Here is an 18495-nt window from a genome sequence, read left to right as displayed (position 1 = left end):
GTGACGTGAGAAACTTATTTTAGACACAGTTGGAGAATAAGTTGAGTTACACCTGGACTATTATTGAATAACCAGAGATAATAGCTGTTTGGGTCATTCCGCCAAAACGGTGCCTTTTGCGTCCCAAAAAAACAAACAGCCACAAAATGGCAATCACAACCAGTTGTTGAAAGACAACTATTACATAAAATTATTTAGATATTTTTGTAATATTTAATAGTTTTGAAACAATTTCAACAATATATTTTTAAAAAAAGAGAGAATCCAAAAATCAAATGTTCATAAAAATGTGTTTTTTGGCCTGTCCCCACCTGTGATTTTTCATCTTTAATAAAATATTAAATGTATAAATTGTAGCTACAACTACAAAATAATCACTTATTTCCATTGTCCACTAAGAGATCTCATTATTTTACTGTTTTTATGTATTCAAAAAAATCTAATTTCTATGAAATATATTTTATGTGTGTCCCTAAGTTTTTGTCATTCCTGTTACCAAACTACAAAAACTCTCCACATATTAAAGGTTCAGTCCAATGACATCACAATCAAGAAGTTGTTTCATTCAGAAGAGACTTTCCCACAATCTAAACCAATCAGTGACTCGCCCTCTCTTCCATATTTTACTCTATGAACTGTTTGGAGAGGGGGGTTCAAATTTGTCACGTCATTCCTGTTCTAACTTATTTAATAGGAAAAATCCATTAAAACATTTTTTTTTTTAATTGGGGGGGCTGTTTTAATGCTGAAAAGGCACCGATTTGGCAGAATGACCCGTTTTATATAGTGAATACTGGCTAGATTAAAGATGCATTATGCAACTTTTTTATGCGGAATAAAAAGTTGACATTTGTGCTCATTTGACCTTGTAGTGACCCAGAAGTGGAATGTGTCAGCATGGCGCCTTTACTTTCCATCACACTGGTCTCTACAACGCTCCAGGATCAGTTGTTTGGAAGGTTTTCACTGCTGTCGGACCGTCACCAGAAAACCTACAAAAACACTTGATCCTGGAGCGTCCTAGAGACCACTGTGATGGAAAGTAAAGGCGCCATGTTGACCACTCATACAGCCGCTGGGTCACTACAAGGTCAAATACGCACAAATATCAACTTTTTTTTCACATAAAAAGTTGCATAATGCACCTTTAAGATACTAAAAGCAACAAAGTGAACACTACCGGCGTTCACCAGTAACTGATTTAAGAGATTAATCGACTCTGGACTTGATGCGAGTCACAAGGCGGACTCATGCTGCCGTGGTGCAACATATTAGAAATTCAGTTAGTGTTGGCCAATACATGTACATTTCAATGTGTGTAACAGAATCAAATTAATTGTTATGAAGATAATACATTTATATTTAAAACAAAATGTAATTTATTTTATTTATTGTTACAAAATTAATGTACATGTTTAAAGAAAAGGTTTCATTTCAGCTGAACAGCAGTATTGCGGTCTGTTCCTCTTTGTCCTTGTTGTCTGTTTTACTTCCTGTAGAGATACAGAAAACAATCAGAAAATGACCAAGCAAACGTTGAAATGTAATCAGAATCATAATTTGACTCAACTACATTAGCAAATCAAGGGAAGGTTTCAAATACACACATACATTTCCCTTCTTTTGTTTTTACAAACCTAATCACCCTGCATTTTAGACTTGCTAGCTTAAAAGTATGATTAAATTTAAAGACTCGTGTTGTCTGTCAGATACAGGACAGGGCAGTTTAGTGTGAAAGGGGTGAAGAGTCGAGACGTTCAGCAGAGCAGGAACCTCACGTCAAAGACGCCTGAACAATGTCGCTCACGTTCGGAAATCAATGTGATATTTGTCGTAGTTCACAAAGTAGTATTTTGGAGTGCTCTCACATTTTCCCAGGCAGGTGTGAAACCTGAACTGTGAAAAGAATGACCGGATCTAATCTTAAGTTTTTGTTCTCCCCACAATTGAGATCTAATGCTGCTGACTGCATCAAACCACAAACTGATCCTCCTAAAAATATGACGATGACCACATTTCACGGTTTGCACAGAGTTGTTAAAACTATTCTCTCTTTGTCAGAGCAGCACTGAGAATAATTTTGCACTTTTAAACACGTTCATCATGAGCACTGATGCAAAACAGTATCTTGTGTAAATCCAAATTCATGGCAGAACAAACTTAATTAATTTTAGTTCTATATTGTGTACACATTGTAAATTTATGTTATTATTATTTCATGTTTTTATACTTACATCCATTACCACATTTCACATATGCATAAGTACTTATTCGGCTTATTTTCTATTCTGTTCATTAATTGTACTACTAATTTTACTACTACTAATTTGATCCTTTTTATAAGTAGTATTGCTGTAAAATTTCTATTAACGATCTACTGTGACAATGCCATTTAAAGTAAAACTAGTGCGGTCAATCAGTTATTATTATTATTATTATTTTTTATCACACTTGTGAAATTCAATTATTCACAATTAATCGCATTTCATTTTTTTTTTAAATAATTAAATTAATCATCAATACTTGGCCGACATGAAACACTCAAATTTAAAATCAGTACAAAGTAACTTTTTGACCTTAATAAATCCTTTTCATAGAATACTACAAGTGTTAACGGGATGATTAGGGGGTCTTTCATCTCCCCCTGGTGTCTCTGGCCAGAAAACCACAATTGCAACTTTGCTGCCTCCGGGTCGGAGCCACCAATACACATTAATGGAATCACGAAGAAGAAGCTCACAGGCTAACAGGCAAAGCCAACTGTGGGCTAGCGCCACTGAAACAGTAATTACGGGCAAGTTTGAGTGAAAAAAATTATCTCCATTGTGTAATTGGATGAACAACGTGTTTCCCTTTGTCTTTTCTGCCAATGCAGTATTTACTCTCACGGAGTAAAAAAACAGCAACAGGCTACAACACCTGCAGTGGCGCTTATGACCTCTCGGGGCATGAGTTACTTGGTACCGCTTTAAAGCATTTGCTCACATTTACTTTTTGGACTTTTTGTAACCATCACCATTGCGTTTTTATCCCGTCTTTGTGAGGGAAAGCATTTGTTATGTGTCAGGAGCAGCATCCTTACAATTCAAAGTAACGATAATAGCAATATTTTACATTTTTCCAAAACAACAGCTCTCACTTCCAAAATGGCAGAAATGCCCTTAACAAACCTTTGAGCAGAGTCTTGATGTTCTTCATGCTCCTCGTACGGCCTCAGCTGTTGAAACAATGTCTGAAAAACTGATTTGACAGGACCTGTACAGGCGACAGTATCAAAACATTCAAGCATTCTAGTCTTTTAGAAATGTATGGTTATCTAATCAAAAATCTTACCTGTGTGGGACTGATGCAGAGGACTCCGACTTGCTGATGTTTTATCAGATACATTTGATGAAGGGGTAGTAGCAGTTTCCTTTGTACGCTCATGTTTACCTTCTTCAGTTATGTTATCTACAGTCTTTTGAGAGCTGATCCTTTGACTTCTTTGTGACAGTGTATAATCCGTAGACAGCAGAGGTTCTGTCAACCCAATCTTTGAGTCATTTTTTGCAGTGGCTTTGTCAAGAGGGGCAGCAAAAAGGCTCTGAAATGACTTCACCGGAGTCTTTACCTTTTCAATGTTAGTTTCTTGTCTGTTTTTCAAATTGGGTCTTGAAGAAGAGGAGACAGATGTTTGATGAAGGTTATTTGACGTTTCCCAACAACTTGCTGCTGCAAATCTAACTCCCTTATCCTTATCAGCTCTTTCTGTTCGACTTCTGGGAAACTGTCTTGTCTCTGCAGCTTGCTTAAAACCACATTCAGTCCATATAGACTTTTCGATATTTTGGGCATTTGACACAGTTGGTTTGCCACTAAAGTTTCCACAGACGCTCGATGCCCCTTCCAACTGAGGAGGAAGACTTGCAAAAAGACTCTGAAATGACTTGGGAGGTGTCTCTGCACTTTGAATGCAATCCTTTTTGCTTTTCCTCTTCGAGTTTGGTGTTGCATAAGAGGAGATTGACTTTTGTCTGTTGTTATCTGAAGTTTCAGAGCTTGCTGTTGCGAATCTAACATCCCCTTCATTACTACTACCACAACCATTCGTCATTTCAAGTGTATTCTCCATAAATTGACTTGGCATAGTCGCCTTAAGAGCCTTTTGACTATCACGTTTGGAATTTTCAAGCTTTCTTGCACCTGACGCAGCTGGTTTGTCACTGTATGCATCAGCAACTGTCAGTGTCTGATCTACATCCGCAGTAAGGCTGGTAAAAAGACTCTGAAATGATTTGCCAGGAGTCATGGCACTTTCGGTATCTTCTTTTTTGTGCTGACATTTTGTATTGGCGGAAAAGGAGACAGGCTTGTGACAATTATGACGTGAAGTTTCAGTACTTTCTGCCCACGATTCAGCTTCCTGATCTTTACAACTACCAGTATTTGTGTTTTTCGCTGCAGTTTTGCCACATTGACTTGGCTTTGTTGTTTGATGAACCTTTTGGTTATAAAAGTCTGATTTCATCACTTTTTTAGCATTAGGCATAAGTTGTTTGTCACTAGAGCCAGCACTTGATGTCCAGTCCGAGCCTGAATTAAGATTTGCAAAAAGATGACTAAACCTTGATGTCGTTTTGTCACGAGCTGGAGGTAGGTTGGAACCAAGCCGACAATCTTCCCTCTTTTCCCCAACATTTTGAGCAGTGTGACTTGACTGGTCAGTGGTTTCTCTTTGCTGGGCAGCTGTGGCCTGAATTGTAGGTGAAGAATTGCATGCAGATTTCTCATTATTAAGAGAGGACAAACTCGTATCTTCAGACCGTTTTAAAGTTTGACCACAATCATCGAGTTTGTCCACCTGAAGCTCTTTCGGTATTTGACACTTTTGAGGTGTAGAACTATCTGTGGGTGAAAGATGTTCTCTGTTACAGTCTGCCGTGCTCTGGTCGGGCACAAGCGTCAGATTCTGTGAAATGGCCGTGCCCTCTTTTGTTTCGTTGGCGTCACGGTTCCTTTTAGTGCCACTAGGAGCTTTATTGTGACACTCCTTTTCATAATGCCCAGATTTAGCTGTGACAAGAAGCGGTGTGTATAGAGGACTTGTGAATGCCCCAGATTGAGACCGCAGGACGTTGGCAACAGAGTAAGGCGCGTTCACCGGATTCACTCTCGTTGTTGTTTTTGGTGGAAAATGTGCAGATTTCAGACTTTGTGTAGCTGTGTACAGGACGGGTTTGAACAGCTGAGGTCCCAGTACGGCCTCCACAGAGTAGCAGACAGGGGCTGGTTGGTCCAAAGAGGCAGAGGGTAAAGAATCTTCACACTCGATGTTGTTCTCTTGCTGTGCACTGTCCTCCTCGTTTTCATCAGACTGTGTTTCATTAGGTGGTAAGGCTTCATCTTCAACAACAGTTTCTGAACTTTGATAAAAGGTAGGCCTGAAAGAAAATGAGAGAAATTAGAGCTGCACTAAACACTGCGGTTATCATTTACATTTAATATAACAAAAGACTACCCCCAAAATAAACAATAATAATAATTTAGATTCCATTCTATTTTTTATCGCTCAACAAAGGGGTGTTTTGCTGTGTTCATACTCTGTAGGGGCAAAAATAGATTTACTCAACAGCAACAAAAAGTCCTAATGTCCTAATGTTTAGAATACGCTCAGACCTATTCACCACAACTGCCTCTAAAATCCTGCACTGTCACTCAAAAAGTGCCGTCATGCACGAGGTTAAAATAGGACCTGCAGTTACGCGTACGACCTGAGGTGGCAATAGTGAGTATAAAATATACCAACTTGCATCTAGTTTTTATTTAGGTCTGTATGCACCTTTACATTTATATAAGAGGAGAAAAAATGCAGTTTCCTTACCTGACATATGGTATGGCAATGTCATCATTTTTATTTTGTTCTTCATTTACAGTCTGACTGACAGGCTCTTCAGCTTTCCTGTTAAGTTGAGCAAGTTCAGTTTCCCGTTGTATAAGCTGTAAAGAGAAAACACGATGTCAATTGTGCCAATACCATAACACTTGTGACGCAACAGACAAATAATTTATCAAAGTGTTACTCACAGCATCCAGGACCTTCTGAGTCATGCTGGTCAGTGGGTCGTGGGAAAACCTGCAGTCATTCAAATTACATCTGCTTTTGATGTGGAAGAACTTGCAAGGAATAGACTGTGGAACTCAAGTTAAGGTGGCAGCAGTATAATAGAATGAATAGTTTGAGATGAGACTTTGCACAGTGGTCCGACTCTCCCATCATCAGCACAAGAAAAACACTCTACGGATTTATTCATTTCATTTCGTTTATATTTTTATTAATTTGTCCTGTGATCAAAGCTATAAGTAATCCAACAAAATAGAGCATGTGAAGCAGTAGCAGTACTAGTAAGTACTGTATCTGTTACATAGTTTTGTTCAAAGGATATTATGCATGTAAGGGCAGTCTGCTCCTTTGTAGCAGCTTGCTTGGATGTAAAATTTACAGGGTTCTTTAAGCAGATCATTGTGTCCCGTAGCATGTTCCAGTTGGCACTCTTCACCCTAGTTGGAAGAATAAAAGCATTATTGAAAAGCATTGGTTGAGTAATTATGCATACACACCAAAAGCCTCACATTCGCTTTTTGTTAGTTGCTTGAACAACACTTAAGTCACTTCAGTGATGAGTCGTGCGTTTGTTTGCGTCGGGAGGAGCTACTGCTGCTGCTGCGCAATTCTGAGAAAACCTTTTGTGATTTATCCCATGAGCTTTTCACTGAGTACAAAGTTTTGAATGACTCTGACACTAGAATCATTTTGCAACATGCCACAAGCATGTTGTTGTGGTAGACTACCTACCACAACAACGCCATACAAGTCTAAGTCCCTTCCTCTCCCAAACTCTCTGTGATGCCCTGCTCAACACTGTAGCTCTCCAACAGTCTGGGATTCGTCTTTTTCATGTCCTCTTGCTCACTGCTCCTACCTGCTCCTACCACGATAATCTACATCAACGTCTACTCGAGGATTAAGAGACATTTCTTCCTGTTCTCTTGTAATGCATAGCTTATTTTTTTTAATTCATGCAGTCCTTATATTTGAAGACTTTAGTGGTGCTAGGCTAGTGCTAGGCTAGCGCATGTCTATGGTAACTAGTAGCCTGCATTAAAAACAGTCTGACCCAAGCACAGTGCACCTGAGGCAAATCACTTATAACACCAGACTACCGATATAAATGTCTGTGTTGAATGAAAATGTTTTGAAATATAACCATTTTACATTTAAAAGAACATATATTTGAGCAGCATCTGCTTCCTGGTTGTAAGCTATGCAGCGGCGGAGTGATCTGCGAGGTTACCGGATCTACAGTAGTTTGTTTACCTGTGGCCGGCATTACTACACGTGTAATTCACAAAGGAGCTTTCTACAAATCAGATATGGTAACGTTTGGAGGACGACCCCATGATTTTGAAGAGGTTTTTAATGCAGCTACCATAGACATACCATAGACATGCGCTAGCCTAACACCACTAACCTCTTCAAATATAAAGACTGCATGAATTAAAAATATATATACCTCCAGAAATCAACAATACTCTGGATAACTAGGAAATGAGGCCCTCTGTCAAAAAACCTGAAATATCCCTTTGAGGCTATGTAATAGCTAACAGATGTGCTTTACCTTTGTGCATCGTCCCATAAGATGATATTTACAAAGCAGACGCCCGTCCACTTCCACAACATGTTGGTCCTTGAACTCTTGTGTCATGAATCGTTTTTGGGGCTGACGAGAAACAAAGCACAGTCAAGACTTGTGGTAAACTTTTACATCCAACATGATTTTGTGTGACTGTAATAAATAATAGTCTCCTGCTACTACAAAGTGGAAGTATCTAATAGAACATGTTGATAAATAACAAAACCATTAATCCTTATAATTCCTATCCTTTAATTGGTCTGTAATCAGATAATTTGTTTTAAAAGTAAGTAAATGTGTTTTTTATTTACTTTTCAAACAAGCATTAGGTCTTGAATTGTATAAGCAATAAATGTCATAACAATAACTCACCTGTGTAAAGTAAGCATCTCTTTCTCTCCTGGTATTGTAAGAATTCCTATATCTTTGGGCATTTTCTTGCCTTTTCCCTCCTTTGTATGTCTTTTTCTGGTTGTACGCATAATTTGCGTTTCCTTTATTGTGGTCATTGCTCCTGAAAGTCCTATTATCGTGTTTCGAAGCCTGAGCACTGGAGACACTGGACCTGGGACGTCGATGGGTGCCAGAAGTTGTGGGCTCTTCCTCTGGAGACACAACAATAGAACGTGCTGCAGAGGATCGGAGACACTGCCTCTGTGTGAAAGACAATGGTTAGGCAATGGGTATGTTTGCAGTCATAAAAAAAAATGGCCATGTAGGTTTTCATCTTTTTTGTCTAATAATGAGAAGTACGGCAGCATGATGTTGGAAAAATAGTGAGTATTGAAATTATGTTTAGATTTTCAGTCTACAATTTAAAAATAAGATTCAGCAACAGCTCATTTTAATCACGTCCAGGAGCATTAACATTTGAGAGGAGACTGGACTATGAGCTGCAAAACCAATGAAGAACAATGAAGAACAAAATTCAGTAATAGCAGGTTTTAAAGCTGGGGTACATGACTTTTTGTTGTCGTTTTTGTTGAGAAGATATATTTTTGTCACCTCAGAGTATGTTGTAAACATAGCAAAAAAACAGACCTTGTTGCATTGTCTTCACCTAAACGTTTATTCAGCGATAGTAGACATAAGTAGAATCGAAATTAGTGCATTTTATTTTGGGGGTGGTCCCCCTGCTTCACTTTGCCACCACTCAAAGCTCTACACGGGTGTCAAACATGCATATGAATAACATGCTTGAACAATTTGGATACACAGGAGGGATGTGACAGCAAGAAAATGAGTTTGGGCCATAACGAAACATTTCAAAGTTTGAGCTGGAAAAATCAGGTACCCCAGCTTTAAGCATGCAGTAATATAAGCAAATAAATCTGTCATTCCTAAATAGTTGTAGTCCTTGCAATGTCCTAATTGTGTCTGAATTCATATGAATTGATAATCCAGCTGGCTCAATTTATTGGACTTTATGACCATTCATTCATATTGCGATTGAGAATAAGAAGTCTCAAACAACAACAAAAAATAACTAGTTAGGTTTCAAAATAGAGTTCGGGAATGTGAGGTCATATCGCTAAGCATTATGGGATTAGCAGCAATTGTAAAGTAATGGAGATGTTAAAAGTCAAAATACTGGATATTAAAACACTTGGACACAACAGTGAGTTAGATGTATTTACCAGCAGTAACTCAGCCGCTAACGGAGTTGTTCCACAGCTTTTTTTCTCAACTTTTTTAATACTGTTTTTAACTAATGTTAGTCAATGGAAATGTATGCTAACAGCTGCAAAGATGGCGGATCTCCATGGTAACTGCAGAATTTCCCTAACTCTGTACCCTACTTTCTCTCCCAAAGGATCAAGAGAGATACAAGCATTGTCAGTCCTACAATTCAATAATAAAAGCCTGTGAAAATAAATGGCTATCCAGTTCAACAATATAAAATACTACAGAAATATAGTTACTAAATACTGACCTTCAAATCGGAGCCTGGTTGCTGCTTCTGGGGTTTTCTCTTTCGTGATATGCCCTGTCCGAGATTCACGTTATTTCTACAGAAATAATGAAGCAATGATTATTACAGATCTTCTTTCCACAGTGAAGAAATAATAATGCACTTACGTTTGCTTGGGCTCTTCTTTTTCAAGATCCGATAGTTTGGCGAAAAGATTAGAAAAGGACATCACTGTTTCATGTATCTAAGCAACGCGAAAATGAAAGCATTACGACTCCAGGTAACGGTAAAATTAAGTATTAAAAAAAGACGTGCTACAATCAGGGTTAAAAGGGCTTCTGTCAAATTAAAACAAGTATAAAGTCGCACACATGAGGTATATTTACATGTGCAGTGCAGCAGCAGCGTTAAAGTTGCGTTAACTTCCGTGTTTGCCAAATACGTCACCAAATAAATCCAAATAAGGAAGAATAGGGCGGAGCCTGGCATCGCAAGACGAACAATGGCGACATCTAGAGGCAGAAAAGAGTAATGGCAATGAAGTGAAGTGGGACAAACACACTACAGTTCTGCTCTAAAGGCACCTTAATCTTAACCAAAACCTAATAAGAAGTGTTTTGAAAGGGGCTCCCAAACTTTTCATGCTGCGACCCACAAAAAACGTCATGTGAATAATCATAAAAAATACCTAAACCGTTCCTTAAAGGTGTTATAATGAATAGCCTATAAAGTTAAAGCTTTCACCTGATGGTAAATATCTTATAACCTGAGCACATTCTCTCCAGTTTGTCATTACCTAAATCTAAAACCTTGAAAAAAGTATAAAAATAGCGACACACGAGACAAAAACAAGGTTAAACAGGCAAATAAACAAACAAAATACATCAAAAACGTGACAAAAAGCCACAAAAAATGACAAGTGATGGAAAATTTTGTAAAAATGTGATAAAATGCAATTAAAAAAAAGCAACAAAAGAGCAACAAAAAAGTGAACAAAAAAGTGGGAGAAATGCAACAAAAAGCCACAAAAGAGCAGCAAAAAAGTGATATAAACAAGCAATGGCAAAAGTAAAAAAAAAAGAAAAATTTAAACATTTATAAAAGGAGGCCACACAGCAGCAACACAAGGAAAAAAGATCCATTTAGATTTACAGTTTTGTTGGTCTTTCAAATGAAACTTTACACTAGTCTATAGCTCTCCAGTCAAGAAGCTTTTTTGATCTGGGTAAGGTCAGCCCACCTGGAGAAATTGTGCTCAGTTCAAGTGGGAGCTAATTGCAAATGAAGACGAGCTAGAATTTTTTATAACATTTGTTGTTTAAAAAAAGATATTGTATTGACTAGGCCTACAATGTAAATGTTATTTTATTCTTAAGGTGACATTTTCCACCTTGCGATCCCCGGGGTCCCAGACTCCCAACCCCCACTTTAGGAAACTCAGTCCAGATATATCCAACACAAAGAAGTAAATGTATTGAATTGAATTGAACCATTTATTTCGAGCCATATAAACAGAACTATACAAACAGTGTTCAAGAACAAATACAGAGACAAGGGTACATGCCGTATCTGTCCAAGATCTCTACCTTTACATACAACACACTTCCTTTGCCCCTATACTCGGCCAACAAAATAAAATAAATAACATTGTAGCTCGAAAAGGTTTGTATGCATGGATAAAATGTTTCCATAAAATTATCCTAAACGTCCACAACACTACAGTCATCACACACTTTGAAAGTTGTTTTTTGGGATCTCCTTATTTGCCTTTTATTAACCTCTTAACCCCCACCTGAACCACCACATTTTCTCTAGTTTGGCAAAGACTGTGACGAAAACACAACACAAAAAAGCAATGAGATAACAAAAATGTGTCAAAAAAGCAACAAAACATGACAAAAATACAACAACAAAAAATCAAAAAGTGGTGAAAATGCAACAAAAAGCGGCAAAAGAGTGACGGAAAAAGTGACAAAAAGCAATAATAAAGTGACAAAAAAGGAACGAAAAAGTGACAAAAAAGTGGCAAAAGAGTGAGAAAAAAATGACAAAAAGCAATGAAAAAGTGACAAAAAAAGTGTCCAAAAAGCAAGAAAACATGACAAAAATACGATGAAAAATGTGGTGAAAATGCAACAAAAAGCGGCAAAAGAGTGAGGGAAAAAAGCGACAAAAAGCAATAAAAAAAAGTGACAAAAAAGTGGCAAAAGAGTAAGAAAAAAGTGAAAAAAGCTATGAAAAAGTGACAAAAAAGTAACAAAAAAGCGATGAAAATGTGACAGACGAGTGATGATAAAAAAGAAAGTCAAAAAGTGACAGCAACATGACAACAATGGGAGGGAAAGAATAAGTTGAGATCAGTTTCGTAGCTTTCAAATGAGGCTTTACTTTGGCCTGTGTGGCCTGTGTGGCTGTAACCTTTTAGATTTGGGCAAAGCTGAACAGGAGATCATGTGCTCAGTTAAGGCAGGGGTTCAGAGGTTAATCAGCATTGATGATCCCAGTTGAAATGTGTTGTAGTGATACAGCCTGGACTTCGCTCCGCCACATGTTCGCCCATCCCTGCGTCTGGCTCAAAGTTCGGCCCTCAGCCAGTTTCAGCATTGCCTTCTTTGACGCTTGTGTTTATTCCCCCTGCGTTGCTCCACATGATCTGCTGCAGAATGGTGCGGTGGGCTCCTCTCCTGCTGTTGTGGGGTCTCCTCTGTGCCCCCTCCACACTGGGACAGGAGGCTGAGGGCCAGGCCACGGAGCAGGCCTCGGGACAGACGGCAGAGGCTGGTGCAGGCTCAGAAGCTGAAAATGAAGATTGGGGAGTACATTCGATCAGGGGGAGTTTCGAGGCCGTGAGTGGATACTTTGACTCGATGCTGGAGTTTATGGGAGGTAAAGATGGTGTCTGCCAGTACCGCTGTCGCCATGGTAAGAAGCCTGTTTGTTCATTAAATGTTCAGTAAATAAAATTGTAGCCAAACTAGATTTTTTGCTATGAACACATTGCTTGTATTTGGATCTGCTTATGACAAAATACTGCACATTAAATTTTATATCTAAATGCGAACTAGGGTGACCACCTTGAATATAAATGATAAAGTAAATCTGCATTAATGTATAGTTATAGTGAGAAATAAAGACCATATTCCAAAGCAGCAAGTAACAAGTGACATTAATATTACTACATACATTTCACAGGGTGCAAATAAAACAGCAGGACGTCGTATAAATGGGTGGGACAAACGGCTAAAAAGCGGTTCAACAAGCTAAAAGACGGAAAGGTGGTCACTCTGCCACCAAACTTTGGACTTACCCAGCCTGACCTGGATAAACGGTCCTCTCACAACCTCAAAATAGCCGCAAAAACAGATCAAAATGAGGTCATTTTTAAGAGCACTGAATGTAAATATTTGATTGTTTATCTAAAACCTCTGGGTTGGGCTGATACGGGACATCACTACACTCATTTGAACTAATGTTATCATGTGGGAGAGAGGGCCTGGACGTGGACTGTGCCCTCAGGCTGATTGAGGAGATATCCCGTCAGAATTGTGTCATGATTAGCTACTAATTTGAAAGACTATGAGAGTTTTTGAAATAATACATACTTTTGACTTACATGGAAATTGCACTGTGTGTGTTAAGAATGCATAAAATGTCCCACTATTACTATTGGGGTCATATAATATTATCATGGTATTGCTTCAACAACCAAGATGAAGATTTGAATGTCTTGAATATAATAGCCTTGAACTTGAAATATTATTCAAAGGGTATATTCCCAAAGAATTAGACAATGTTTTATTGTATACCCGCCTCTCCCAAAAAGCATTATGAAGGTCAAGCTATTGAATTAACATAAAGTTCTGTCATATTCATATCTTGTCTTGGGGTGTTTGAGGTCTTATAATGGGTTGTGTTCATATCACAACATTCTAAAGTCTTAGTGGTAAAAGTGGATAAAATATTCAAAAATATGAGGGTGATGTCTCAGTAGAAAGGACTTTCAGCCATAAGACTAATGTGGCAGGTTTGTGCGTCCGATCACTATCAAATAATGCTGCGTTGGTGGGCCTGTGCTGTGTGAGGAGAATCAAGCATATTGTGGTGGTGACGTTACAATGTTTGTTTTTTTTTAGGTAAAGATCCGATCCCTCGAACTGACTTTCAAATGCCTGAGCCCGATGGATGCTCTTCCTACTTTTTTGGTCTTCCGATCCCTGATGGGGTAAGTTACAAACCAACAAACAACAGCAAAAAGTGATAATTAGCCAAGATCATTGAGACATTTGAGGGGAGTCACTGCTGAACTCTCAATAGTTAGCGTTCACGTGACATCACAACTTTCTAAAGAGTTAAAAATTGAGGTAACTATGGTAACGGTTTTTATGTCTATGTTTTTTGGCTCATATCTCAGTCATTACTGGAGGAATCCACATGAAACAAAAACTGTCACAAAGTTCATTATCTCCTCTGTCACCACATATGAACTAATGTCCAATTATTTTCTCTGAAAAACGTCAAAAAGTGGTGACAATATGCGAAAACATGCCTGTGATGTTGTCCGATAGAAAGGGCTTTCAGACATAAAAATAATATCACAGGTTCTTACAAAAAACGCATTTCTCATCACAATCTAAATCGTGAACTCCACCTATTTTCACACTATGAGGCAAATTGGCTTCAAATCAATCTCTTACTTCTTTACTCAATAAAATTTCCACCATAAATGTACATGGGAGATTATTTTTCTTGACAAAAAGTACCCGCTAGGCATTGGCAGTGACCCGCCTTAGTTACAGGCTCTGTCCCGGATTTTTCATTTCTTATAACAATGAAAGAGGAAAGGAGGAAGAAGCAAATTCCATACAAAAAAAATCAGGTTTAGTGCCTTTACATAGATCATTCTAATTCTCCTTGGAAGTAACAGATTCACCAAGCGCTAAAAGTGAATCAACAGCCATTTGCACATAACATATACTCTTTTAGGCTACATATTGGATTTGGGGCCCTAATACTGTAATACACATACTTTCAAATGGTAAATTAATAAGGTATCTATCATCTGACTTGATGAATGACCCCTAGTGTACCCCATGACCCCCTCAGTCTCTGTCTGAGTGTCACCTCAGTCGTGTTGTCCCACAGATGGACGTGGGGATCCCGGCCATGACCAAGTGTTGTAACCAGCTGGACATGTGCTACGACACCTGCGGCTCCAACAAGTATCGCTGTGACTCCAAGTTCCGCTGGTGCCTCCACAGCATCTGCTCCGACCTCAAGAAGAGCCTCGGGTTCGTGTCCAAAGTGGAAGGTCAGTCTTCAACACAGATATGTTTTAATCTCCCAAACGCAGTATTTATGTTTATGTTTATGTATATAGATCCTCATTAGCTACTCAATTAAGCAGCTATTCTTCCTGGGGTCTTAACAATTTAAAACAAATATTAACATCAAGGCAGTGCAACAATGAAGACAACTACAGAAGTGCACACAACATACACAACTAAATACAACACAACACATATACACTGAACATTAGGGCTGCAACAAACGCTAATTATTACGATCAATCGACCAATCACTAGGCTGTAAATAGTGTATGGATAATATAACAGATTATATTTAAGCTCAGGCTTTGCCCTAATACGCTATTTTAAACCTATACTGTCCATTGCAAGTGCTGCAGAAGTTATCGCCAAATTATCATACATTAGTATTTCAATATTCATATAATGTTATGTGATTCAACATCCATATCACAAGAAATCAGAAAACATTGCAAAATCCCTTATTGTTATTATTAAAGCAGTACTAAGTAACGTGTTTACCTTAATAAATCCTTTTCGTAGTCCCTGTGGGGGTAATACAAGTGTTTATGGGATGATTGGAGGGTCTTTCATCTCCCCCTGGTGTCTCTGGCCAGAAAACCATGTTTGCAACTTGACTGCCACCGGACCGGAGCCACCAATACACACTAATGAAATCACGAAGAAGAAGCTAACATGCTAATGGGCAAAGCTAACTGCGGGCTAACGTCACTTTAAACAGTATTTACAGCCAAGTTTGAGTGAAAAAAAATATTTCCATTGTGTAATTGGATGCACAGTAACCCTCTCTCCCTTCGCCTTTCAGCGTCAGCGTAGTATTTGCTCTCCAAGACAATTAAGTTAAAAAATCGTAACTTGCTACTACACCTGCAGTTGCGCTTATGGCCTCTGGGGGGAAGAGTTACTTAGTACTGCTTTAAGACATAACTAAAGAATATGCAAAGTTCAGTTTTAGTCATTTTAGCTGTGTGACACACACAATTGACAAAAAACAAACAAAAAACTGAATAGTTTTTCTGAGAGGTAGGATAAAAGTCCTTTATTAAGCAGGGGGCGCCAAAGTGTTTCGACCTGGCTCGGTCTTCAGATTTTCCCTCTCAGTCCATGTTTTCAACATTTTTTACCACTCTGGATCCACTGATGCGCTCATCTTTAATCTTGATAGTAATGGGCTTTGTTTAAATTGAATTCATATATTGCTATAATATCGTAACATTCAAGACAAATTTCAAATATAATGTTTTCTCTTACTGTATGCACCCCAATGAAAAGACATCAAAAATGTGTTTCAACTTGGCTTTTTCTCATTGATTCTCATTGATGTTGGTAGATTTAATATGTGCAGTTTTCCTTAATGCTGTAATACTGCTATGTGGTCAATTTACATCGCCAACTTTTGTGAGGGCACCGTAAAGTTAATTTACTATTAAAGGAACAGGCCACCGTTTTCCCATACTGAGATATGTTCTTACCTGAGCTTAGACGAGTTCATACGTACCTGTCTGGTCTTTGTGCGTGCTCGTGGAAGAGCTTAGTCGCTTCCAACTTCACCCCCGTTTGGAGGTATATGAATACATTGGGGTCTTTGGTTGTTTTGCGTGACTGAGCGCACACACAAACACCAGACAGGTACACATCAACTCGTCTAAGCTCAGGTAAGAACATATCTCAGTATGGAAAAAACGATGGCCTATTCATTTAATACAAGTGATCTACTCCAAACAAACAAATACTTACCTCATAGTTGACTGTGTTATGTCTTTTCTGCAGCGTGTGAAACTGTGGCAGACACTTTGTTCAACACGGTGTGGACTCTCGGCTGCAGGCCCTACATGAACAGCCAGAGGGCAGCGTGCTACTGTCCCGGGGAGGAGAGGGATGAACTGTGATGAACTCCTTTGAACTAACTGCAACTACTTCTACTTGAGTAATTTATTTCTTAGTTTTGTTATGGTTTTGCTGACAATAAAAGTCTAGTGTCTCTGAATTCGCTTTTTGGATTTAATATAAGAAGTATTAACTGCTGTGTGTTTAGTGTTTGTTTATGACTTAATAATAATAAATGTGGCATATTATCACGGTTTTGGAAGGAAATGCAATATGAAGGAAAGGAACATGTTGCTTAGCTGGTATAAGTGTAGACCAGTGGTAAAGTGCCCCATCATAAAACATTTGGTGCTCAAACCATCATGAGGAAAACATCCGGACCAAATCAGGACTAAGGCAGGTCTAAAAATGTGCTAAAATAGACCTAAACATGTGGAATAAATGAACTGTGATCTAAACCAGGACAAAACCCAACTTAAATTCACTTCTCATTAAAGAAATTATCTAAAATGAAAGGAGACTAAAACTGCAGCTGACCCTGAGAAGTAACTATACAAACCCTTTTCCCTTTTCCCCTTTTCCCATTGAATAATATAAGCTTAATTTAATTACAAAGAAAATATGAAAGAAATCTACATTACTTTTCATGTAATACATTCATTTTAGATACTATATTGAACATATCGTGGTGCAGTGTTTCTCAAATGACTGGCTTCAGGACCCACCATCTCTCTTGGATAACAAGTTTATTTTTTTTAGATATGATGCAAAATAATGCAATTTTCTCTATTTTTAACCTCTTAACCCGTTTCAACCAAGTGCATTTTCTCCAGTTAAGCTTTACTAATCTAAACACATCTTTTTCCTCGTGTTATTTGTCAGTATTTGGGGCTTTTTTGTCACTTATCTGTAACTTTTGTGTCTATTTTGTTGCGTTTTTGACACTTTTCTGTTGCTCTATTGTGGCTTTTATTTATTTTCGCATGTTTTTGTCGCTCTTTTGTTGCATTTTAATTCATGATTTTGTCTATTTTTTGCCACTATTTTGTGGCAAAGCCAAACTGGAGAAAATCTGCTCAGTTTTGGCGGGGGTTAAGAGGTTAAAGAAGCATTCGATACGCTGACATCAAAACAACTCAATAACAGTCATTTAAAAGACTTGGGAAGTGCTTCTATCCTTTTTCAGAAAAAAATATTGAAAAAGAAAGGCTCTCTCTGAACATGGTTCCACTTTTGGGTCCTGACGCTCCAGTTGAGAATCACTGTCATTGTATATTATGTTATATCAAAGGATTTTATGTTATTTACCAAATAAAAACATGCATATATGAGTGAGTGGTTGGTGGTGGTCGGAGGGGGCGATGGCGCAGACTGGCCTCGCTTCCGCCAATCTACTCCAGGGCAGCTGTGACTACAATAGTAGCTTACCACCACCAAGTATGGAGTGAATGAATAATGCCATGTAAAGCGTCTTTGAGTGTCCAGAAAAGCGCTGTATAAAAACGTTGCATTATTATTATTATTATTATTATTATTATTACTATTATTATATACTGCTCAAGTTGTCAAGAAAGACTCCAAGCCTAAATGGAGTTCATTAGTTTAATAACTTCCATTGTTTACATTAAAAATATAGTATTAACTCTTTTCTAACAAGAAAACCAGACTTTATACAAACAGAGGGTGGTTGATCGGAGGGTATCATGGCATTATTGCACGAGACGTATAAAAAAACTGAGCTAAGGAGACTTCAACAAAAAGC

General features: G+C 38.2%; 2 protein-coding genes across 2 annotated transcripts; one reads left to right on the top strand and one right to left on the bottom strand.

Annotated features, from left to right (window-relative positions):
* Positions 1-1262: 1262 nt before the first annotated feature.
* Positions 1263-9858, bottom strand: LOC306960778 (uncharacterized protein). The gene is made up of 10 exons (XM_079553313.1): positions 9750-9858; positions 9604-9679; positions 8043-8324; positions 7656-7757; positions 6423-6537; positions 6064-6170; positions 5861-5976; positions 3334-5420; positions 3171-3255; positions 1263-1493 (listed from the first exon to the last, which is right to left on the bottom strand). The coding sequence occupies exons 1-10, from the start codon at positions 9809-9811 to the stop codon at positions 1487-1489; spliced, it is 3039 nt and encodes a 1012-aa protein (XP_079409439.1). The 5' UTR covers positions 9812-9858; the 3' UTR covers positions 1263-1486.
* A 2353-nt stretch (positions 9859-12211) lies between these two features.
* LOC306960921 (group XIIB secretory phospholipase A2-like protein) lies at positions 12212-16914 on the top strand. Its single transcript, XM_079553528.1, has 4 exons — positions 12212-12504; positions 13716-13804; positions 14725-14890; positions 16677-16914. The coding sequence occupies exons 1-4, from the start codon at positions 12231-12233 to the stop codon at positions 16793-16795; spliced, it is 648 nt and encodes a 215-aa protein (XP_079409654.1). The 5' UTR covers positions 12212-12230; the 3' UTR covers positions 16796-16914.
* The last annotated feature ends 1581 nt before the right edge of the window (positions 16915-18495 follow it).

The sequence above is a fragment of the Gobius niger genome, assembly GCF_951799975.1.
Source record: "Gobius niger genome assembly, chromosome: 3".
NCBI lineage: Eukaryota > Metazoa > Chordata > Actinopteri > Gobiiformes > Gobiidae > Gobius > Gobius niger.
This window is presented reverse-complemented; position numbering and strand designations above follow the sequence as displayed.

Coding starts and splice junctions, on each gene's coding strand:
- LOC306960778 (XM_079553313.1), bottom strand. CDS start 9,811: ATGTCCTTTTCTAATCTTTTCGCCAAACTATCGGATCTTGAAAAAGAA. Junction 7,758..8,042: donor GAGATGCTTACTTTACACAG/GTGAGTTATTGT, acceptor GTTTCTCGTCAG/CCCCAAAAACGATTCATGAC. Junction 6,171..6,422: donor AGACTGCCCTTACATGCATA/ATATCCTTTGAA, acceptor CTTGAGTTCCAC/AGTCTATTCCTTGCAAGTTC.
- LOC306960921 (XM_079553528.1), top strand. CDS start 12,231: ATGATCTGCTGCAGAATGGTGCGGTGGGCTCCTCTCCTGCTGTTGTGG. Junction 12,505..13,715: donor CCAGTACCGCTGTCGCCATG/GTAAGAAGCCTG, acceptor GTTTTTTTTTAG/GTAAAGATCCGATCCCTCGA. Junction 14,891..16,676: donor GTTCGTGTCCAAAGTGGAAG/GTCAGTCTTCAA, acceptor TCTTTTCTGCAG/CGTGTGAAACTGTGGCAGAC.